The following is a 25,191-nucleotide window of genomic DNA, read 5'->3' as shown; positions in this document are numbered from 1 at the left end:
TTGTTTGTTTGTTTGTTTGTTTGTTTGTTTTAAGATATAAAAGTGTGACTATTGGGGAGGAGGACCCATGTTCCCATGGAATGGGGACAAGAGACAGTAAAGAGGGGTTGATCTGTGCTATGTTGGATGATATACATGTGTGAAAATGAAATAATGAAATGCACTATAAAGGCTAAGTTTAAAAGTTTAAAAATGAGATTTAGAGGCTAGCCTGTTCTACAGATGTAGTTGCAGGACAGCCAGAGAGACTCTGTCTCAAAAATAAATAAATAAATAAATAAATAAATAAATAAATAAATAAAAGTTTAAGTCTGGGAGGGGGCAATGAGCAGGAAGTAAAATGAAAAAGAAAGGAAGAAAGAAAGAAAGAGAAAGAGAGAGAAAGAAAGAAATTGATTAGAAATCAAAAAAGTGTAAAAATTAATCACATTTCACTATTTAGTAAAACATGATTGTGAGATTTATAATTCCTTATCAATTTAATGTGTCACAAGTCACCCCAAGACAGTTTCTAAACTGAGTGGGAGGAGAACAAACTAATTCAAAATGTTTTCACCGTGTAAAGCAAAGGCTCTCACAGTATCTGTGAGAATCCAGAGCACTGGATAGGCAGCACGTGTGAAGATCAGGACAGGCCTTAGCCTGTAGAAAATCACTTCTGCTCTCAAGGGCTGGGGCAGCAAATATCACTGAGCACAGGAGTCTCCCTCTTCATGACTTCAGTTGCTCATAGCAATCCGTGCTCCTAAAATATACAATAGAAATGTTCCGCAATACCACAGATTTCAAGGAAGGCAGGTCCGAGGCAGAGAAGGGCTGGCTGCAGAAGTGGATCCACCACAGAACCATTGCTATTGGAGCCAGGGGTTCTGCCACTGCAAAGTTCCCTCCATGAAGGTGTTTCCCAGAACTAAAGGCAGTACTCTTCCAAGATTCCTGTTGGGGAGTTGGGGAGGTGGATGGAGAATGGTTTAGTATATCTGCAGCCTGGAAAAGCCACAGCACTCAGGAAAGGACTCAGCCTGTAAGAGGTCTGTGTGCGCCACCTAGTGGTCATGGGGATGAGGTCTACCAGAGTCGTGCACAACCAGCTACCCTGACCTCCCTGAGTGTGTGCCAAGATGTGGACCAGGGAGATGTGATGGCGTATTCTCAAGCCTCAAGCTGTCATAGTGTTTGTAATGTTGAGCTTTAGAAGTTTGTAGAGCCCACCACTTTTTCCTTGCCTATCACTGATTTTTTAAAAAGGAAATACTCTTAAACTGGACCTGTTTTATTGTGGAAGAAACTAGATTGTTCGATTTCACAGGCTCCCTAAGAATAATATTTTGAAATTCATATTTGATCTTGGTAATACTAAAATAAAGTTGGGTGACATTGAATGAATATATATTCTGTATGTGAAAAGGACTATGTCCATTTATATTATGGTAAATGGTGGCTGGATAACTATGAATTCTCCAGGAACAAGGCTGGGCATCTGAAATAGCCTTCCCAGGAATTGTAAGGCATCACAGAACAAATCAAAACCAAGCAACCAACGAACCAAACAGAAAAACTGGGAGCACATGTGCATCTCTTCTGGTTTCTCTCTGTCTTTTAAAATGGAGGCAGAAGTAGAGCCACCAAAAGGCTATGGTTATTGGAGCCATGATTTTTGCCACTGCTGATTTCCCACCAGGACAGTATTTCACAGAGCGGAAGGCTGGGACTCCTCCCAGATTTCAGAGCTGCCGAGCTAATAGATGAAGTACAACAGCACAACAGCAACCTGGGAAAGCCACAAGCACTGGAGTCACAGTCCTTAAGAACGGAGGCATGCGCGCCACCTAGTGGTCATGAGGATGTTATTCTCGTATTCAATCAGGGGTCCCCATCCTGAGAACCTTGTGTAATCTTGTTTTTTTAATTAGATATTTTCTTTATTTACATTTCAAATGTTATCCCCCTTTCTTTCCCCTCCGAAAAACCCTATCACATGCCCCCTCCCCCTGCTCACCAACCCACCCACTCCTGCTTCCCAGTCCTGGCATTCCCCTACACTGAGGCATCAAGCCTTCTCAGGACCAAGGGCCTCTCCTCTCATTGATGTCCAACAAGGCCATCCTCTGTTACATATGCATCTGGAGTCATGAGTCCCTCCATGACTACTCTTTGGTTGGTGTTTTAGTCTGGTTGCTTCATATTTTTCCTCTTATAGGGCTGCAAACCCCTTTAGATCCTTGAGTCCTTTCTCTAGCTCCTCCACTGGGAACCCTGTGCTCAGTCCAATGGTTGCCTGCGAGCATCCACCTTTGTATTTGTCAGGCACTAACAGAGCCTCTCAGGAGACAGCTATATCAGGCTCCTATCAGCAAGATCTTGTTGGCATCCACAATGGGTTTGGTAACTGTATGTGGGATGGATCCCCAGGTGGGGCAGGCTCTGGATGGTCTTTCCTTCAGTCTCTGCTCCACACTTTGCCTCTGTATTTCTTCCCATGGATATTTTGTTCCCCTTTCTAAGCAGGACCATAGTATCTACACTTTGGTCTTCCTCCTTCTTGAGTTTCATGTGTTTTGCGAGTTGTATCTTGGGTATTCTGAGCTTTTGGGCTAATATCCACTTATCAGTGAGTGCATACCATGTGTGTTCTTTTGTGATTGGGTTACCTTACACAGGATGATAAATTCTACTTCCATCCATTTGCCTAAGAATTTCATGAATTCATTGTTTTTAATAGCTGAGTATTTCTCCATTGTGTAAATGTACCACATTTTCTGTATCCATTCCTTTGTTGAGGGGCATCTGGGTTCTTTCCAGCTTCTGGCTATTATAAATAAGGCTAATCTTAATCACTTCTCAAAGCCCCCACCTCCCAAGCACCACACACAAAGTTTCTATCTTCTGATACCTCACAGTGGGCGTTATATTCAACACGGGAGTGCTCGGAGACAAGCTCAAACAATATCCTAACTATAACAGACATGAGTTCGGGGAGAGCAGGGTTGGTGGGTGGGATACTGAGGTTTTAGGATATTCTTCCTAAATTTCATATTGAAAGTTAATCTTCTGTCTAATAGTATTTAGACAAGTCCCTTGTGAGTAGGATTGGGACCTTGTAAAATATGTGTTTACCCTTTTTTTAAAATTCCACTGTCCATCTTTAAGGGCACAGCAACAATGTGCCTTTTTTTTTTTAACATTTGTGTGTGTGCACAGGCATGACTGTGCATGCTGTGGCACCTGCATGGATATCAGTCAGTTTTTTGTTTCAACTCTGTGGGTCCCAAGAGTCACACCTGGTCCATCAGGCTTAGTGGCCAGTACCTTGATCCCCTGAACTATCTCACTGCCTTCACAGGTTACCACATTGAGAGCAGACAGCAAACCTGCTGGCAACTTGAACTTCTCAGCTTTCAGACCTACAAGGCAATTTTTCATTGTTATAATCCTTCCATTCTTGAATACTTTGATATTCAGCACAATTGCTTAAATAGACAAGCACAACAGAATTCAGTTGCAGAATGAAATGATACATTAAAAGTGGCATGCCAAGGGACCAGCAGGTCCTACAGCCTAATGTCTAGCTTACCAGCAAGTCACCAGAGTGACCTCTAGTGGATGCTCCAGCCTACTGTGGCTAAGGGTCCAGGATTCAGAGGCGTGGCCAGTGATGGCTCTGAAAAACTGCAGTCATGAGAAGACTCACAATGATGACTCCTGGCTTCTATATGTAAATGTACATGTGCACCTGCATACATACATGCACACACACCACCTGCATAGCACTCACCACAGAGTAAAAGAGCCACAGTCTGAAAACAAAGAAACAAGCAAACAAACAAATGAATAAAAACAGCAAGAGAATACAGTTTACAGCTGCCGAAATTCGTGGTCATGCCTTGATCAGATCTGGCGACTACTAGTTCCTACAAACACTGGAGAACTCCCTTGATGAGAAGAAGTAAAAAGGATGAAATAAAAATCCAAACACTGAAATTAAAGACATGGGGCAGGAGGTACACCTTTATGGGAAAGTCCTTGTCTGGTACACCCAGGAGGCCTGGGTTCCATTCCCAGCTCAAGCCAAAAGAAGGGAAAAATGTGCTCTGAAAAAAATTATTTTTACTCTATTTGTCCTTGCCTGTATACTAACCCATTTGGATAAAAACTATTTCGTGTGTGTGTGTGTGTGTGTGTGTGTGATATAGGGAAAACTACATATTAAAATGAATAAGATGAGGTCATGCCTGCTCCATGTGGTCTAAGCATGGCCAGGAGACTGCACCAGGCCGTGGGGGGAGGGGAGGGAGAGAGGAAAGGTAGTGAGAGGAGAGGGACAAGGAGGAGAGACCAAGGGTCAAGAGAACCAAGAGAGACAAGAGAACACATGGCTGAAATGGCAGGGTTGTATAGGAAAGAGAAGCTGGAGGAAGAGAACCAAGTACCCTGGACTGGAGAGACTTAGGGGAGGGGAGGGGATGAGAAGAGTTGAGAAGAGAACAGGGACTAATGGAGACTAGAAACAAGCATGCAATTTTCAAATGCTAATATGCACTACAGTTAGCCATTTGCTTCTTTAGTATCTGACAAAAAGATAATTTCATATGTGTGTGTGTGTGTGTGTGTGTGTCTGTGTATGTATGTGTGTATGTTAAATGGGAGGAAAATATATATATATACATATATATATATATATGTGTATGTGTGAATATATATATATATATATATATATATATATATATATATATGCTTTGATCTTATGTAAGCACCAAAGGAAAGTGGTAGGAAAAAATCATTTCAGAGTATTATTGTCCCTTGCTTTGGGCTTGAGCTGGGGATGGAACCCAAGGCCTCATGGGTGTGGCAGGCAATTGCATTCCCAAGGTGGTGCACCTCTTGTCCCATGTCTTTAACTTCAATGTTTGGATGCTTATTTTCGTCTTTTTGACATCCTGTCATTGAGGGGGTTCCCCAGTCTTGTTGAAATAGCAGTGAAGTTGCCAAATCTGATCAAATCATGACAACTAACTATGTCAACTGTAAACTGTATTTCCTTTCTGTTTTTATTTCCTTTGCTTCTTTTTTGTTGTTGTTGTTTGTTTGTTTGCTTGTTTGTTTTAAGACTGTGGTTCTTTTCCTGTGTGGTGAGTGGTGAGTGTGCACACCTTGCTTGTGTGCACATATGTAGCTGGGAGCACAGGTACATGTGCATATTAAAGCCAGGGCTCAGCACTCTGAGTCTCCCGCTATCATTCTCCACATTATTTTTTGAGACAAGATCTCTCACATACCCAGGAGCCCCCTGAGTGAGCAAGACTAGCTGGCCATTGACCTCCTCTTAGGGAATGCTCGCCCCCACCCCCATCTCCACTCCAGTACTAAGATTACAGAGGCTCAGAGATCCAAACTCAGGTCCCCATGGTTGGATGGTAAATGAGATACCATCTGACCCATCTCCCATCCTCCTTTCTCCTCTTTTCATTAGTTCCCATGTCTAACAAACAACAACCCATGTGTAGTGACCTTCACTAACAGTAGCATTATTCCTTTGTCCTCTGAAGAAAGATAAGAAAATATTAAAAATAAAAACTCTGTGATTTTAAAGATCCAGGCACTTCAAGGGAGAATAAAGTTGAGTATGTGGAGGTAATGATTGCCTGGGCTAATCAATTCTAATTTTAGTTTGATATTAATCCAAAGTTTTAGTCTAATAGTTGAGAATGGTGGCTTAAGGGCCTCTCCAGCCTGCTGTGGTCACAGAGCTAGCCTTGACACCTGAAAGGTAGAGCAGCCAAGGATGTTGCTTAAAACTGGTATTCTGGGACCTTATCCAAGGGGTCACAAAGGTATTTCTCCTCCCCCACCCACACCACCCACCCACACACACACACACACACACACACAAACACACACACACACAAAATCCTTTGCATTTTGCAGTGTTCTGTGAAATTCAAAAGAAAATCTTTTGACCTGAAATAGAGGACATTTATTCTCTTGACCATTTGCAGCTAAGGAAAAATAAGTTACTGGGTCTCTGCTTAAAGGCACAGAGAAAAAAGCCTGGAACTGAGGAAAGTAAGGGCCCCTTGGGAGTACCTGCAATCTTCTGCTTTTATTTCAAAAGACCTGCAGGCTCAGTTTTAAAGGGTCACCAGAGAAAAGGCCTCTCCATCCAGCTTGGACTTGCCAGGAAGACGCATCCTTCTGCATACTATAAAGGCAACAGCTGGCTCTGAGCACTTCTTCCTAGCTCAGCTGCAAGGGGAGCCAGACCTGCTAAGCAAGAGGTAAGGTCAATGCAGGGAGGTGGCTGGGAGGAGGTAGCCAGACCTCTCCACTGCTTCTTCAGGAACCAGCATGCTCCCAGTACCTCCCCCTCATCGAAGAAGTGACCAGAAAATACTCTGTGGATCCCCAACTACACCCCACTCCAGGCCTCAGGCCAGAGGGAGGAAGTTGATCCTAGCTACAGTTTTTCTTTCCCTCGGCTTTCTTTTTGAACCTTGATCTGAGAGACAGTGCCCGGAGCTTCATAGGGTCAATCCTGGCTGCAGGGAGGCTGGGAGGGAAGGAAGCTGGTGAGATCCTAGATCCTCAACAATGAGAACTCCATGTGGCCCTGGTAGCTAAACAGCCAGAGACACACAGTTGTAATTAGCCTGTATTTGGACCAACTGGAGCTCTGAGTTTGGGACCCAGCTGGATTAGCAGATGAGCACCAAGCAGGGCTTGCTTACCCACTGCAGGAATCAGCTTGTTTGCAAAAGGGACACAGAGGAGTGTTCCTCTTCCCTGTCACCCACATCTTACTAGAGAGAGTGAGTGGCATTCCCAAATTTGCATATTTCACTCCAGCTGAGACTTCAGCCTTGACTTCAGGCATGCAAAACTGAATCCCTGGAGAACTAAAAGGATAACATTGTTATCTTTACCAGAATCTACTCTATGTAGAGTAGGTCCACGTGGTTTTCTGGATTCATTGCCCAAATGACATCCCACAGTGGCTGAGCTCCAGACAGAAGGCTCTGTAGTGTGGGCACTGTGCCAAGGCCACCTGCATGGTCCCTTTTCAGACACAATCTTTCTCAAAGGCTAGAGACATGAGACACCCTAGGTCCTGGTCTTGTGTCACTGCTGAAATCTGACCCCTGCTTTTGTGCCTGGGGGAATATTCTTGCCCTCTTGGGAAAAAATGGGAAAAGGGTTAACCAACTGCAGGTCCTAGGGGTGGGTGACCTTGCTGACATAGTTGGCAATGTTGATCTTCCACCCCCACCCCTCCTCTGTTGCAGCCTTCACCATGGGGCAGCTGAGTTCAGCCAACAACCTCTTTGCTTTGGAGCTGTTCCACACCCTGAATGAGAACAACCCCACAGGACATACCATCTTCTCTCCCTTCAGCATTTCTTCTTCCTTGGCCATGGTCTTTCTGGGGGCCAGAGGCAGCACTGCAGCCCAACTCTCTAAGGTTAGCAGAAGCAAAACTGGCATAGCTCTCCCTCCCATCTCCATGCTAACAGCTGTGCCTCAGAGTTCTTCTGGTGTATTTTCTAAGCCGTGTCAAACTGGGTTCAATAGCTACTCATGGTGCAGTCAGACATTCAGATACCCCACCCCCACCCCACCGCGGGAAAAGCCAGGTATTGGTTCATTACCAGCTTTAACTGAGCATAGAGCAGAGTCTCTGCTCAGTTGGGGAAACAGTGAAAAAGACAATGACAATACCTGCAGGCTTTGAGCTTCCATTCCCATTCCCAGGAGTGAATCTGATAGCTTTATCCTGGAAGCCCTACACCTTCCCAGAACTAGCTGTTTTCGGTTTTCCTTTTGCATTTACAATCATTACTCATAAATCATGCCTGTAATAGGGTCACCTTCAGGCATAACAGATACAGGAACATGCTACAGGAGATAGTTTGGTAGTGGTACCTTCTTGTGGGGACAAGGTAAAGACAGCCATCTGTCTGTGTTCCCAGGGTTAGCCCTGTGCCTCTCTCCAACCTGATTTCACTGGCTGTGGCTCTGCAGGAGAAGGGATTGGAAAATCCCTGTGGCCTGTTGGACAGGACCCACATCCTCTCAGCCCACCCCTGGGAGACAACAGGTCATCCTCTCCACAACTGCCTAGTCTTCCTTCATGGGTGTGAAGGGGACTTCTGCTCTTGGTGTTTCTTAATTCTGAGAAAGGAACTCTGCCATCATTGGAAACCTAGACAGGAGTGGACAAAGTGTTTCCTAACTCTGCACCTGCTGCTAGGTGCTTCTCACAGGTTATATAACACTGCTTCAGTGTTAAGGCTTTTACTGCTGACAGCTTCAGGAAACAGTAGTCTCAAGGCCTTTCCCTCCCCATTTCAGTCCATGTAGCAATCTAGCAAGCATAGCTCAGAGAGTAACATGGACTGTGAATCCTGTGTGGTTTTTGTCCTTTGTGTCTTAGAAGTGAGTAACCAGCCCAGACCTCACACAACCATAAGAGGCCTCTTGACTTTCAACTAACAGATGAGGAATTAAACTCCCACCAGAATAAATTTAAGGAAATGATTCTTCAAGGGAATGAGCTGTGGACCTTAGTAAGATAACAAAAGAAATCAGTCCCACCTTTTGGGTCTCAGAGAGGGAATGACTCTTATTTACACTATTTATTTCTGAGATTTTTAAAAAAATTTTTTAAGGAAACTTGTATATGGCATGGAATAGAAACATGACCACAACATTTAAATCATTTTTTTTGGAAAAAGAATTCAGATATAAATATTTAACATGTTAACCATTCACATTTGTGGAACTATTAAAAATTATTTAGAAACCATGTCTAATTATAATGTCTCACTGGGCTGTACATTTCTGGTTCCATTTTATTTTCTGTGCCAATGATATGTTAATAAAATATTAGGCTGTAGCTACTTGGTATCCAACAGAAAATAATTTGGTGGAAGTAGACACCAGGGAATCCCTTCAAAACCTCAAACCAATTGTATAAAGCATGTTTTCCTTCCTCTAGACTCTTCATTTTGACTCTGTTGAGGACATCCATTCACAGATTCAAAGCCTGACTGCTGAAGTGAGCAAGCGTGGAGCATCTCACACTCTGAAACTTGCTAACAGACTGTATGGAGAGAAAACCTACAACTTCCTTCCTGTAAGTACCTAGCACTTCACATTCTGAAACTTCCTGAAGTGACACAGACCTTTCCAGGCACAGTCATGTTGCAGGCATTCATAAAAACAGCAAAGAATGCATGTGAGACTTTCATCTCACAGTCTTTCTTCTTCTTAATTTTCTATTGGTTATTTTATTTATTTACATTCCAAATCTTATCAAACTTCCTGGTTTCCCCTCTGCAAATCCCCTATTCTACCTTCCTCCCCCCTACTTCTATGAGGGTGTTCCTCTGCCCATCCACCCACTCCCACCTCACTACCCTAGCATTCACCTACACTGGCATCAAGCCTTCACAGGACCAAGGGCCTCTCCTCCAGTTGATGTCAGATAAGGCCTATGTCTGTTATATAGGCAACTGGAGCCATGGGTCCCTCCATGTATATTCTTTGGTTGGTGGTTTGGCCCCTGGGAACTTTAGGGTGTTTGGTTGGTTGATATTGTTGTTCTTCCTATAGGGTTGCAAACCCCTTCAGCTCCTTCAGTCCTTCCCCTAACTCCTCCATTGGTGTCCCCTGTGCTCAGTTGGATGGTTGGCTGCAAGCATCTGCATCTGTATCAGTAAGGCTCTGGCAAAGCCTCTCAGGAGACAGCTATATCAGGCTCCTGACAGCAAGTACGTCTTGGCATCAGCAATAGTGACTGAATTTGGTGGCTGCATATGGGATGGATCCCCAGGTGGGGCAGTCTCTAGATGGCCTTTCCTTCAGTCTCTGCTCCAATCTTTGTCCCTGTATTTCCTTTAGACAGGAAAAATTCTGGGTTAAAATTTTTGAGAAGGGTGGGTGGTTCCATCCCTCAACCAGGGACCTTGCCTAACCTCTCCATTTTGTCTCTATAGGTTCTCTCTCCCCTTTATTGGGGATTTCAGCTAATGTCATCCCTGTTGGGTCCTGGGAGCCTCTTGCTTTTCTGGTATCTGGGACTTTTTGTTGGCTATCCCCAGTTCCCCATCCCCCATTACTATATACCTCTCTTCAATTTCCTGACCTTCTGTACATCTCCCCCATCTCCTTCCACACCTGATCCTGCCCCCCTTTTTCCTCTCCCTCTCCTTTGTTCTCCCAAGTCCCCTTCTATTCTCGACCTCCAGTGATTATTTTGTTCCCCCTTCTAAGTAGGGCTGAAGCATCCACACTCTGGTATTCCCTCTTCTTGAGCTTCATATGGTCTGTAAGTTGTATTGTGGGTATTCCGAGCTTTTTTTCCTAATATCCACTTATCAGTAAGTACATACCATGTGTGTTCTTTTGTCACTGGGTTACCTCACTCAAGTCTCATAGTCTTTCTAATGAAAGGAGCCATCCTGGATGTCTTGAGAAAGCAAGGACTGAAAGGATGCCTCTGTGGAGAAGAGTGCTTCCTGTGCAAGCATGAGAAACTGAGTTTGGATACCGGAAGCCATGAAAAATGCCAGGCATGGCTCTATACTCTCCTGTAACCCCAGCCCAATGGGAATAAGAGCTATGAGGACCCCTTGGCTTGTGGACCATGAGCCTAGGCAGGTTCCATGGAAGACCTTGTTTTAAGGGAATAAGGCAGAAAGTGAAAGTAAGACACCTGACATATTCTCTGGACTTCAAAAATGCACAAATATGCACACCCATATACATATATGTACACACATACACTCTAATCACTCACACACACAAACACACACACACACACACACAAAGCAAAAGTGGGTCTGAAAAGCCACTTGACGTATAATCAACATTTACTCAACTATGAAAATGTTAATGTAAAATTCAAAAAGGATGAGAGGATGAGTAGCCTTTGTATTAACACCAATGTTATATAAAGGGATATATGTGCCACTACAGCACTGTAACCTTCAAAGATGACTAGGACACAGCACATGTGAGGCAAAGGTGGGAAGACCTCTGTGAGTTCAAGGGCAGTCTGGTATACAAAGTGATTTCCAGAACAGCCAGGGCTGGTACATAGAGAAACCTTGTCTCAAAATAAAAATTAAAAAAAAAAAAGAAGAAAGAAAGAAAGAAAGGAAGGAAGGAAGGAAGGAAGGAAGGAAGGAAGGAAGGAAGGAAGGAAAAAGAAAAAGAAAGAGAGAAAGAAAGAGAGAGAGAGGAAGAAAGAAGAGAAGAGAAAGAAGAGAAGAGAAGAGAAGAGAAGAGAAGAGAAGAGAAGAGAAGAGAAGAGAAGAGAAGAGAAGAGAAGAGAAGAGAAGAGAAGAGAAGAGAAGAGAAGAGAAGAGAAGAGAAGAGAAGAGAAGAGAAGAGAAGAGAAGAGAAGAGAAGAGAAGAGAAAGAAATGATGATTAATTGGTTAGGACAGTAAATTTACTGTTGTGTGATATTCAACACAATAGAAAAGTATAAAGCTTAGGGCTATTGTTATTATTTATTTATTCATTCATTCATTCATTTTACTTATTCCCTTTATATCTCGTTCACTCCTGTCTTCTGGTCACCATATCCCATAGTCCCTCCTCATCCCCTTCTCCTCCAAGCAAGTTGGTCCTCTCCTTGGTTATGCCCCCCCACCCTGGCACTTCCTCTCCCACTGAGACTACACAAGGCAGCCCAGCTAGAAGAACATATCCCACATAGAGGCTACATGTTTTGGGATAGCCCCTGGCCAAATTGTTCAGGACCCATATGAACCAAGCTGCACACCTGTTACATATGTGTAGGGGGGACTAGGTTAGGACTTCATTAATTTCTTTGGGGGGATTTTGAAAACTTCTGCTGGAAATATACATTATTCATGACACTTCATTTATTTAAAATAGGAGTTCTTGTCTTCAACCCAGAAAATGTACGGTGCTGACTTGACCCCTGTGGATTTTCTGCATGCTTCTGAGGATGCAAGGAAGGAGATAAACCAGTAGGTCAAAGGTCAAACAGAGGGTGAGAGGCTGAGCAGTGCTGGCTCTGTTAGTCAGTTCCCCTTCTGGAGCTCACACCTGACATAATTAGCTTATTGAGGAAAGGCAGATTTTGACTCACAGTGTTGCAGGTTCTGTTTTATTAATAATTGACTTTATTGCTTTGTCACAATGGCAACACTGCACCTCTTGTTAAGACAGCACAGCAGAGGAGGCCTGTTCACCTCACTGGTGAATAAAGAGAAAGAGGAAGAGACCAGTGTCTCACATCCATTTTCAACAGCAGCAAGCCTTCTCCAAGGTAAGATCGTTGATGAAGACCTACAATCCTAGCATTTGGGAGGCTGAGGCAGGAGGATTGTTTGAGTACACATAGGAAGACCCTGTCTCAAAATAAAAATAAATTAAAAAAAAACATATTTCCCAATGATCTATAGGTGGGTACACCGTCACTGACATTCAGGTGCTATTCCCTAGATGGTTTCTTTTTTGTAAAGAAATAGCCACTCACAAAATAATGGTTACTGTTTCTTCCAGGAATGGAGAACATTCTTGTTTTAAAACTTGAAAACATTTGAGTGAATTTAAGGATATTTCTTCCTGTTCTAAGGATGGGCATGAAGGTCATGGAAGACTAGACAGGAGCCTGACACTAGAGAGGATCCTGTTAGGTCTTGCAATTTGCTTTATTTAAAATAAAAATTGCACAAGTGAGCCTTTTCTAACACTGAGTTAAAACAAAATAAAGTTTGAAGTCTATGTTTGAGTTAATAAATTATTGCCTTAAATTTGGAATTCCAACATGGACCTTTAAAGAAGCTTACTTCATCTTTTCAGAGAAAATTCAGGAACTGTTGGCTGTGGGTGTGGTGGACAGTATGACCAAACTTGTACTAGTGAATGCCATTCTACTTCAAGGGAATGTGGGAGGAGAAATTCGTGACACGGGACACAACCGATGCTCCATTCCGACTGAGTAAGGTCAGGTGACACCAGCATCCTGGGATGCTCTTGGTTGTATGTGTGTGAGTGCTGGGATGTAGCACAGGGCCTCCCCCATGGTCTTCAAGGCCTTTACCACTGAGCCCTTTACCCCAAGACCCCAAATTCACCTTTGCTCTGAAACACAAGAGAGAATAATTTCAGTGATTTTTTTTTTTTTTGGTTTCCATTCAGAAAGTCACAAAAACAGTGAAGATGATGTATCTAAAGAATAATCTTCCATTTGTCTACATTCCAGACCTGAAGTGCAAGGTGCTGGAGATGCCTTTCCAGGGTGGAGAACTTAGCATGGTCATTCTGCTGCCTAAAGACATTGAGGACGAGACCACAGATCTTGAGGAGGTAACTGGCTCTCAATGTCATGGTTTATGTTTGTTACACTGTGCTGTTCTTATACTTCCCATGTGTTCATTGAACCATAAGTACTTGTTCATCCACAGACTTTACCCAAAATTCCTTGCAACTACAGTCCCATTTTTGTCAATATAGTCCATCAGACATTACTGTTCTGAGGCCTCATGTTTATACAGTTATTATTATCTTACTATTACTATCATTATTATTATTATTATCATTATTATTATTTATTCTCAGTGCCCAAGTACTTTGGACAAGAGACATGTTCTGTCACTGAGCCACACCCCCAGCCCAGGGGCCTAATGTATAAATGTTCAGAACATTTGCTGCCTCCAGTGAATAATTGTGATGGGAAACATGTAGAGATTCAAACATATAGGTCACAATGATAAGTGGCCTCTCACAGAAAGTCTCTTGAAGTACCTTTAAAGGAATTATAATGAGAATTTATTTACGTCTTTAGGGATTGTGTGTCTTCTGACAAGATTAGAAAAAGACAAAACTGTGAAGATTACAAGTTTTCCCTCAGCAATCCTAGGCTGTCCTGTGGCTTAGCTCTTGTTCCTTCCCAGCCTACACTTGTAATCAGGAAGGAGCCTGCTGTCATTCCAATGTACAGAGTATGTACCGGCATGAGTGTGGTCCATTTGTCAGTTGTGTTTTCTGGTTGGTAATTAAATGAGGCTCTAATCTCAAGAACCAAATTGTCACTATCCATAAGATACGTGGTTCTGTTCTGGTCTAATGGAGGAACAATAATGCTTGCTATTTATATGGTACTACTATGTGCCAAACCTTTACATTTATCAATTTATTCAATGGTCACAACAATGCTACAAAGTTGATATCATTAGTATCCCTAGTTCTATTCTAGGTTCTACGCTATTCCACCTTACTCTTCCCTACTCGATTCTACTCTTCTCCATGGTCAAGGTCATACTGAAGGTTGACCTTCAGCTTACATTCCTCCTTCAATACCTTCTGAATGCTGTGATTGCAGGGTGTATGCCCCCATAGCAGCTGGTTGTCCTTTAAAATAACTAAGTCCCATACATTTTGTCCCTTTTTCATTTTTACCCAGGGATTATTAGATATTCCTTCAGCGCTAGTGGAATTTACAAATAACTACAATAAAGAAAAGAATTCCAAGTGTCTAAGCAACTCTGCTCAACTCCATTTTGTCTGAGAGGAAACTAGAAGTAAGTTGTTAAAGGTCAAACATATTTTTAAGTCACAGATCATAGACTAGATTTTAATTCAGCTATTATGTAAACATATGTAAATATGTATATATCCCTATGAATATATATGATATGTGATATATGATATGTGATATATGACATATGATATATGACATATGACATATGACATATGATATATGATATATGATTGATATATGATATATGATTGATATGATATATGATATATGATGTATGATATATGATATATGACATATGACATATGACATATGACATATGACATATGATATATGATATATGATATATAGCAAGTATTTATATCTGTGTATATATATATATATAGTGTGTGTGTGTGTGTGTGTGTGTGTGTGTGTGTGTGTGTGTGTGTGTGTGTGAAACCAACCCCTAGGACAACTATAACATCAAGAAAGCAAGCAGTCAGTCATGAGATGCTATAAGATAGGAGGAAATACTGCAAGATTCAAGAGAAACTGCAAATTCAGGGGCAAATCCAGCCACTGTTCTCAGCAGCATTTGCCAGTCCAGAGGAGGTAATGAGAATGGAGATTGTATCACTCTTAAGACAAAGGGAAACAATTTGTCCTTCCAAGTGTAGGACTCCCATTTTCCTCCTCTGCTTTTGCATGAGCCCCAGAGTATGCATCAAAAGCTCACAGCTGTTCTGCAGTCATTGGACAAACCCAGTTTCCAACCCTAGATTTGGAACTGCTTTCTGTGGGTGGCTGCAGATGCAAACTAAATTCATGTCTGTCCAGGGTAGGGGAGGTAACCTGAAGCCTCAGACCATTATTACAATCTGCTTTTCAAGTATAACATCCAGAGAAAAATCAAAGATAACTGTTTGGGTGAGCTGGCATGGCAACAGAGACACAAAGCAGCACAAACAAAAAAGAATGACAGTGATGGAAGACTCTAAATGTTGATGCCACCCATACAAACCAGAGACCAACAGTTTGTGAAGATAACATTGATGAAATTCAAGGTCAGATACTTTAGCAGGCAGATGGAAACTTACAAACTACACTGCATGTCTGGATGAAAAGAGACTAGAAATCCCAGAGCTTAAACATATAATAAATTATTTGCATAGAAAAACTTAGATAACAAGAAAAAGAATTTATAGATTTTAAAGTCTGTTGAAGAAATCATTATAATGATTAAGTAATTAACTGCTTTTAGTTTCTTCTAGAAAGTCCAATGTAGTCATTAAAACTCAAAAGTAAGTGTGGGAAATACAGAAGGAATAAAGAGTTAGAATGAAGCCAGGCAGTGTTATTCCCAGCAGTCAGGAGGCAGAAGCAGAGACAACCTCTATGATTTAAGCTAGCCTGGTCTACTAAGTGAGTTCCAGGACTGCCAGGCCTACACAGAGAAACCCTATTTCAAAACACACACACACACACACACACACACACACACACACACAGAGAGAGAGAGAGAGAGAGAGATGATGATGAAGATGCATAAGGTAGGGGTACAGAGTAGAATAACATATGAAGAGGAAACATTTGGGCCAGGAACATGGCTCAGTCAGTGAATTGCCTCTCCTGTGGTCATGGGAATCTGAGTTTGGATCACTAGCACCCATGTAAAAACCCTGTGTGGAGGGGTACATGTATAACTTCAGCATTGTGTTGAGGGGGGACAGAGACAAGTGTAACCATGGAGACAACTGGCCAGCTAGCCTTGCCAATCACTAGCTCCAGGCAGGTGCAGTAAGAGATAGTGTTCAACATATATGGTGGAGAGTGGTGAGCTGTTGCCTCTGGTCACATGAATGTATGTGCATGCACACTCACAAGCACATATGCACACATGTGGAGACACATTCACTTCCACACAGGTATATACCCTCACCAATACATACATATTCCCCGCCCCCATTCAAATACACAAAAAAAGAAAAAAGCTAACACTCAAAATGTTGATTTCAAACTAGATAAATGACCTTAGTGCACACTCTAAACCCTACAGAGAAAGCAAAACAACTCTGGCCTAGAAGGAAAACAGAGCAAAGCATATCCCAGAAAAGCTGCAGAAGTCTTAAGACAAAAATCATAAAAAACAACCAAAATGAATTGGATCACAGAACACAGCCACACTAACCACACATAGCCACAGGAGCCCTGGGAGCAAGGCCCACAGACAGCTGTTCCAGTGTGTCAGAAAAAGCAAACTCCAAACCCTACCAACTTTAACTTAGTTCATATTTGGGAACAATACCTTTCAAGATCTATTTTAAAAGAAAACACTAAAAACATTGGTGGTAGTAGACTTTTTCTTTAAACTATTATGAGGAATCTTCTTTATGCACAGGAATGTCAGAGTAGGAAAGAAGAAATTAAAGAACGAGAAGAATGTGCATTTATGGTAAATTTAGGTTAATATTGACCATATAAAATAGTAGCAATAGTGCGAAAGTAGTTTTCAATGTATAGGGAATAATATAAATAATTCAGCATAAATGATAAACTATATTTAGAGGTTGTGTCTATAGTTCTAGATTCCTAGGATGCTGATGAAAGAGAATTTGAGCTCATATGTTCAAAGCTAGTTGGTATGACATATTGAAACTAAAGGTCTAAATAAATAAAAGTGAATAATAATAAAGAAGTCATAGCATATGGAATGGAGTTTAATGTTCTAGTGGGATCCAGGCATACATCAGTCTCTAGCATTTCATTTCCTTAGAGAAAAATTCCAAGGTCCTTGCATTGTCTGGGAAGATAAGCCATGGATTAATGCTGAAATCGAAGGTCTAGAAGAACAGTACAGTGCTTTGGCAGCTTCTGTATTGAACCAAAGAACAACAAAGAATGTACAATCAACCCAAAGAAGGCAAGAGAAGGGAAGAGAACGGATATAAGAAGTATGAGAAACAACAAAATGGGAGGTGACAGATATTTAAGTGATTTTCTTTAAATGTAAGTTAAGTGATTTAGTTAAGAGACAACAGTGGTCAGTCTATGTTGAAAATGTGTAATATTTAAAGGAAACATACTTTGAAAAGAAAAAGACATTCAATAGGTTTGAGTACAAAGTGTTCCTCACAGACACATGTGTTAAACACTTGGTCCTTAGCTGTTGGCTCTATTTGGGGCAGTTATGGAAACTTTAGAAGGTGGGCCAAGCTGGAGTAAACAGGTCAATGGGGTGTGGTTGTGGGGGCTGTTATCTTATCTAGGCCCCTCTCTGTCTCTCTACTTGTTGTCTGTTCAGAAGTGAAGTCTCACCATGTACCACCCACCCCCACAGACATGATGTAGTGACAGGCATCCATGCTAAAACAACCAGAGTGAAACCCCTGAAGCCATCAGCACAAATCCATCTTTCCACCATTAAGTTGCCTCTTAGGTGTTCAGCTGCCACAGTGAGAAAACTGACTGCTGGCCAGGGTCATGCCATCTTGTATTTTGATTGAACTGTGTCAGTTGCAGTAACAATAGTCAATTGGTTTCCAGAATACAGTGAATGTGTTTCTCTAGGTTCTTGTCTTCTTGTCCCATTGGCCCCAAGTCTTCGCCAACCAGGAAATATGTTTATCAATTATGTGGTACTCACTTGATCCCTACCAAATCCAAACTTGGGTTAAAAAGAAAAACACTTCAATCTACCCCTTACTTGTTCTCAAAAATATACAAGTTACCTTACTCCTTTAAACAGCTGCATCTGTCCTCAGTGTGCAGCCATGCTGCCCTCTGTCCACCTATGATGTAAATAACTCCTCTAATCTTGAATACAAAGAACAATCTGCCTTCTTGTCTCTTAAACTCCAAAGAGGAAACGGTTCACTGGCTAACTTATGCAAACACTAACCACAGAGATAGATGTAGCTATATTAATACTAAGCAAAAATAACTTTTTCTATCCTAGAAATAAACATTTTATGAGAAAAAGATTCAGTGCACTAGAAAATATAAAAATCTAATATTTGGATGAGCTCAGTAGCATTCATTCAAAATGAAATTACAAAAATAGAAAGAAATTAAAGGAGAATTGTGTATGCAAGATAAGAAGAGAACATATGCTCTCAGTGATTAATTATTAGCAAAGATAATTAATAATTGTTAAATAATAAACTAGCATGTTAATATAGAGGCCACCTGATACAGAAACTTCAAAGGTGGAAGAAAATAATCAGGAGAGGGAGGGGGAGGGAGCAACTTCAGTGGGAGAGCAAAGGGGCAGGGGAAAAGGGGAACAGGATCAGGTATGGGGGGATGGACAGGAAAGAAGCCCAGAGGGCCAGCAGAATGAATGGAAATAAGCAGCCTCAGAAGGTGGGAGGGGCAGAGACCCTCTAGAAAGTACCAGAGATCAGGGAGGCCAGAGACTCTCAGGACTCAATGGGATGGACCTTAGATGAAAAGCACAACAGTGGGAAGAAGGAAGTCAAAGAGTCCACCTCCAGTAGATAGACAGGGCCTCAAGCAGAGGGACAGGGTTACTAACCCACAATCAAAATTTCTGACCAAGAAGTGTACCTATCTAAAAGAACTGCAGAAGCAAAAATGGGGAAGAGACTGAGGGAAAGACAGTCCAATGACTGGCCCAATTGGAGATCCATCTTATGCTATTGTGTACTTTACGGACAGGAGTCTACCATGGCTGTCCTCCAAGAGGCCCAACCAACAGCTGACTGACATAGACGCTTAAACCCATAGATTCTTAAACCCAACTATTGGACTGAAGTTGGGGACTCCTATGGTTGACTTAGGGCAAGGATGGAAGAAGTGGAAGAGGAAGGCAACCACATAAGAGCACTAACAGTCTCAACTAACCAGGACCCCTGGGAGTTCCCAGACACTGAGCCACCAACCAGGCAGCATACATGAGCTGGTCTGAGTCCCATAACACATATATAGCAGAGGACTGTCTGCTCTGCCCTCAGTGGGAGAAGATGCACCAAATTCTTGAAAAATGTAAGGTCCCAGGGAGGGGGAAGGCCTGGGGATGAAGGAGCATCCTCTCAGAAACAGGGGGAGGAGGAATGTGATTGTAAGACCCCCGAAGCTGGGCCTCTGCTCAAGTCCCAGGATGAACTGAATGACACCTCAGTGACTCGAGAGAAAACCACACCTGATGCAAACTGCAAGAGGTTTTATTATCAACTAGCTGAGGACGAACTCCTCGAGCTGTGCAGGGCAGGGGAGTTTGACCCAGAGCGGTAACAGTAGGGGGCTTTTAACAGCTAGCTGAGGAATTGGGAGGAGTTGGGAGGAGAGTTGGGAGGAGTTGGGAGGAGAGTTGGCTACAGCTCCCTTCTGGTAGGGGAGGGGGGAGGAAGTGAGCTGCAGCTCCTCTCCAGCATCTATCTCCATGTCCTTGTAGGTCTTCCTACAATTATCACATCTCTGGCTGTAAGGCACAGAAACAAAAGGGCTTTTTGCTGGCTGTAGAGAACAAAGAGCTTCTTTCTGGCTGTATTTTTTGAGATCAGGGAAAACAAGCTTGGGGAACATCCAGGGGCTTTACCTTCTAGGGAGAAATGCTCTAAGTTGGGGTCTCACAGGATGAGGAACTGTATGGGGGAGAACAGAGAGGAAGGGTGATGGCTAGATTGTAAATAAATAAAATAATAAAAGAATCATTCTAAAAAGGAAGAAGAATGTTCATAAAGTTTTAGATATTTTATTAGGAAATCTAAACACTTAGTATTGAAGGGAGTTAAGTAAGATAGCTAGTTCAGTTTACAAAACTAATTTTTATGTCCATGTAATCTTCACACTTGGATTTTTAAATTAAGAGTTAATCAGGATATAATCTAGTGTCCACGAATAAGTCCAAAAAAAAGATATACAGGGCCCTATATAAATAACTATAAATATCACTAAGGGAAATATGAAGAATTTCTGAATAGAGAGGTACATTATTGGATATGAATTGGTGATTTTAAATCTGTAGTTTATTTCTGCATGTGTACACACACACACACGTGTTTGTTTGTGTAAGTTCATTCTTGCTTCTGTGTGTGTGTGTGTGTGTGCGCGCGCACACACGTGCATGTGTAGGCTGAAGGTAGATATAAAATGTCTTCCTCTCCTCTTTTGCTCTCCACCCTGTATCTTGAGGCAAGATGTCTCACAGCATCTGGAGCTCCCTGTTTTGGTTAGTTTCACTCTCTAGGGAGCCCCTTGGATCCATTTGTCTTCATCCCCTAGTGTTGGGTCATAGATGTCTATCTGTGTTCTGGGGATCAGAACTAAGGTCTCATGCGTGTGACGCAAGCACCTTACTCACTAAACCATCTCCCCCGCCTGTGATGTAGTATTTCAAAAACTCTATTTGATATCTAGAACTGTACAACTACAGTTATATCCATATCAGCCCACTTGTGCTGTACTCTATGTGGTGGCTGGTATGAAGATAGCCACCATAGGCTCATATAATTGAATGTTCAGTGCACAGTTGGTAGAACTGGGAAGGATTAACTGTGGTCTCATTGGAGGAGGTGTGCTAATAGGGGTATGACACTGAGGTTTCAAAAGTCAAGGCCACTGCAGTTCATACATGTTCTCTCTCTCTCTCTCTCTCTCTCTCTCTCTCTCTCTCTCTGGATTCTGTATATTCTTTCTGTTTGTGTGTGTGTCTCTCTGTTTCTCTATCTCTCTCTATCTCTCTGCCTCAATATGTAAGCTCTCAGCTACTGCTCCTGCCTGCCTACTGCCATGCTCCCCTCTGTGATGGTCCCCAATTAAATGCTTGCTTTCTTATACAAATTGCTTTGGTCCTGGTGTCTCTTCACAGCTATAGAAGAGTAACTAAGACGTCTTCTTTCTTGTGAAAGAAAGCAAGTGCTGCTAATAGTTGTGTAACTTTAAAAAGGCCAATAATTTCCAAGACTAACAAGAAGACAAATTAGGTAAGAGGGCACACTGAGGCAAAACCTTCTAGGCTAATGCTGCAGAAATGAGTCAGGGCAGTTTACATGTAGGGATGTTAGAAGTGGATAGAACAAAGAGCCTAGAAGTCACCCTGCACATTATGAGTCCTGCTTTCTGATGAGGAAGACCATTGATCCATTTCCCAGAGCAGCCTCTCTATGCCTCTAATCCCAGTGCAATCCCAGTTACCCCAGATGCATGGATCCACATTACAGAATCAACTGGAAATAAAACATATTTTTAAATTTGTGTCTGTATTGAGGAAAAACAGATATTTAGTTCTTGTTTTAATTCCCCAATCAGTAAAGCATAATGATTCATGTTGTTTGTGCATTGTATCAAGCATTGCGAGTAGGATATGTATAATTATACAAATGTTGTGATCTAAGGTACTTTAGGTTCTCCTCTTTACATCCATGGGGGACAGGAGGATGACCACACGGAGTGTAGAATCATATCCTTACAAATACCCCGGAACATCTTTCCCAATGCCACCTTTTACTCTCCATGTTCAATTGATTTGGATTAGAAACCACTGGTCACATACTGACAATAGATGGACGTTTTCTAGGGCAGAAGGTGAAAGGAAGCAATTTCCCATCTACTGTATTATAACATTTAGGAACCTGTGTGAGAAAAGATGAAACTGACTTTTTCCTTCCACCCTGTGCACAAATTTACAACCACTCAACTGTTTATCAGCAGTGTTTATCAGTTATAAGAATTTCCTGATGGATTGTTAAGATCTTTTTTTATATACTACAATATCATTTGCAAGTAAAGATAGTTTGACTTTTTCCTTCCTACTTGCGTCCACTTAATCTCCTTCAGTTATCTTATTGTTCTAGCTAAGAATTCAAGTACTATATTGAATAGGTATGGAGAAAGTGAAAAAGCCTGACATGTTCCTGATTTTAGTGACTTGTTTTGAGTTTCTCCCCATTTAGGTTGACGTGGAAATTTCTGGTGTCTTTGGAGACTCAGTTGTGTCATGTGATGTTCTTCTGGAAGCTGTTTCATGAGAGGATGTTTCGCTGAAGCAGACAGGATGTCTGACTGAGAATAGAGACATGGTGTTTTTCTGGAAGATGCCTTGTGGAAAGGCATGTGAGGTTTTGCTGGATAGGACTCTTGAGAGGCCATGTCGTGTTTGGAAAGTAAACAAGTATAACCCAACAGTCAGTGGACGATGCTCTTGCACATTGTATTGTTCACCTTGTATTGTTTTGCTGTCTTCACTGGAAACACTCTTGCATTGGTTGACTTTGTTTCCTTAGCTGACCTTTGCTTGTCCTGACTTTGTAGAGAGAAATGCACCAAAGAACTTCTGGTGATATTCCTTCTGCTTCTTACTGCTTCCACTGACTTCTGCTGATTTGGTGGAGCCTTGTTGTTGGATCAAGCCGCTCCTGCTAGTTGTGTTTGGTGACAGTATTGAACTGGACTTCAGGTTTCCTGACAATGAAGATTGGAATCACCCCCAAAGAACTACTTCTAAGCAGGACCACTACCCCCATTTCCTATTAACCTTTCCTTCCCCCAACTTTTGGTAGGTGGGCCAGAAGGGAGGTTGAAGCACTAAAATACACTAATTAAAGTAGGTTTTGAAAAAATCTAAGCCTACAATGTTAACTATGTGCTGCCTGTAATGTGCCTTTATTATATTGAGATATATCTCAATTATCCATATCTAACCAGGACTTTTATCATGATGGGGTGCTGAATTGTGTCAGAGGCCCTTTCTGTCTCTAGTGAGATGATCATATGATTTTTTTATTCTGTTCATATGGTGCATTTCATTTATCAATTTATGCATCTTGAATTCATCCCTGGGATGAAGCCAATTTGATCATAGTGAATGATCTTTTTAATGTGTTCTTGGATTTGGTTTTTAATTATTTTATTAGGAATTTTGTTCTGTAATTTTTTCCTTTTTATAACCAATATATTTTTTAGATATTAGGCTAATTCTGGATTTATAAAAAGAATTGGGCAGTATTCTTTCTTTATCAGTTTTGTAGAATAATTTGAGGAATATTGGCATTCACTCTACTTTGAAATTCTGCTTTAAAAACCATCTGGCCCTGGAATCTTTTGGCTGTTAGATTTTAATTACTGCTTATATGTTCCTAGGGATTATATTTCTGTTGAAATTGCTTATATGATCTTGATTTGACTTAGGTATGTGGTATATGTCAAGAAAATATTCCATTTCTTTTAGATTTTCTAAGTTGGTGGTATATAAGTTCTCAAAATACATCCTTATGATTCTCTGGGTTTCTGTGGTGGCTATTATATCCCTCTTTTGTTCTCTAATTTTGTTAATTTGGATCTCTGCTCTTCCTGTTTAAGGGTTTGGCAATTTTATTGATTTTCTCGAAGAACCACTCTTATTTCCACCATAGGTTTATTTCTTGACATCTACTCCCAAAAGGGTATGATTTCTTCTTTTTGTTCAAGAGCTTCCAAGTTTGACATTAAGCTATTAGTAGGAGAACTGCCCAATTATTTTTTAATTTAGACACTTGGTGCTATGAACTTGCCTCTTAGAACAACTTTCCGTGTGTCCCAAAAGTTTGGGTCTGAGTCTTTTCATTTTCATTCAATTCTGCAAAGTTCTTAATTTCTTTCCTAATCTGTCTTGACTCAGTTTTATTCACTAGTGTATAACTGTTTAGTTTCACTAAGTTCATAAGCTTTCTGCTATTTCTGTTGTTTTTTATATTCAGCTTTAATCCACAGTGGTCAGACAGGGGGCATGTTGTTATTGCACTTTTTTGTATAAGGTGAGACTTGTTTTGTGTCCAGTTCTATGGTCAACTTTGCAGAAACTTTCATGAAGTGCCTTAATAGTCACTTTACATGTAGTATGTGTGCACAGTGTTGGGTGTTTTACTTAGCTGTATAGAAGAATGAAATTACGTATTTTGTAGGACAGTAAAAGAACTGGAGATCATCATGCTAAGTGAAATAAATCAGGCTCAGGAAGCAAATTGTGGGGACACTTGGAATCATATGAAGACACTTCAAGACCAAGTTCTCCACACAAAGGAGATTTATTTGCCAGGGAAAACAGGCCAGAGAATAAGAGACAAAGACAGGAGCTAGAAGACTAAGAAGAGTAGGAAAGGAACAAGGGGAAAGGGAACAAAGTACTGCCTCTGGATAGAGAGGAAGCAGACACGGCCCACAGGCAGATGATAGTTTATACAATCAAAGGTGAAACTCTGTGTAAGGATGAGCTGTTTAATTTTGATTGGGCATGTTAAATAGATTAACTGTAAGGGGGTTTTTGACTGATGGACTTCAATACTTTGATAGCCCCAGAAGGAGGAAGTGGCCAAATAAGGGAATAGACCTTAGCAACCAGCTTTAGGAATATAATCTAACAGGATTTACCCAAGGAGAGGGAATTGTGGAGAAGGGCAAGGCCTGCCAGAGCCATGCTTGTCTTTCTCAGGACAGCTAGAGTCCCTTCACTAACAGCATTTTTCCTCGATGTGCAACCCAGATTTATTTTAAACATATAAGAGTATAAGGGGCACCAACACAGCCACAAAACTTTAGACCCAAAATTTATCCTGTCTACAATAAATGCAGAGATGGGGGATGGGGCAAAGATTGAAGAAATGACCAACCCAATCACGCGGGACCTGAGACTGCTCTGGTTGGGGAGAGAGAAATCCGGCCTACATAGGGCCACAAGCCTCTTCCGGTCAGAAAAGCACC

The 25,191-nt window shown here is 41.6% G+C and overlaps 1 protein-coding gene across 1 annotated transcript; it reads left to right on the top strand.

Annotated features, from left to right (window-relative positions):
• The first annotated feature begins 7,288 nt into the window (after window positions 1-7,288).
• Window positions 7,289-22,484, top strand: LOC110308485 (leukocyte elastase inhibitor C-like). The gene is given in 8 exon segments (XM_021180938.1): window positions 7,289-7,456; window positions 8,993-9,130; window positions 11,904-12,021; window positions 12,837-12,907; window positions 12,909-12,980; window positions 13,176-13,343; window positions 15,037-15,108; window positions 22,410-22,484. Coding segments are annotated over 8 exon segments (882 nt in total).
• Window positions 22,485-25,191: the final 2,707 nt, after the last annotated feature.

Source organism: Mus caroli, chromosome 13 (assembly GCF_900094665.2).
Source record: "Mus caroli chromosome 13, CAROLI_EIJ_v1.1, whole genome shotgun sequence".
Classification (NCBI taxonomy): domain Eukaryota; kingdom Metazoa; phylum Chordata; class Mammalia; order Rodentia; family Muridae; genus Mus; species Mus caroli.
This window is presented reverse-complemented; position numbering and strand designations above follow the sequence as displayed.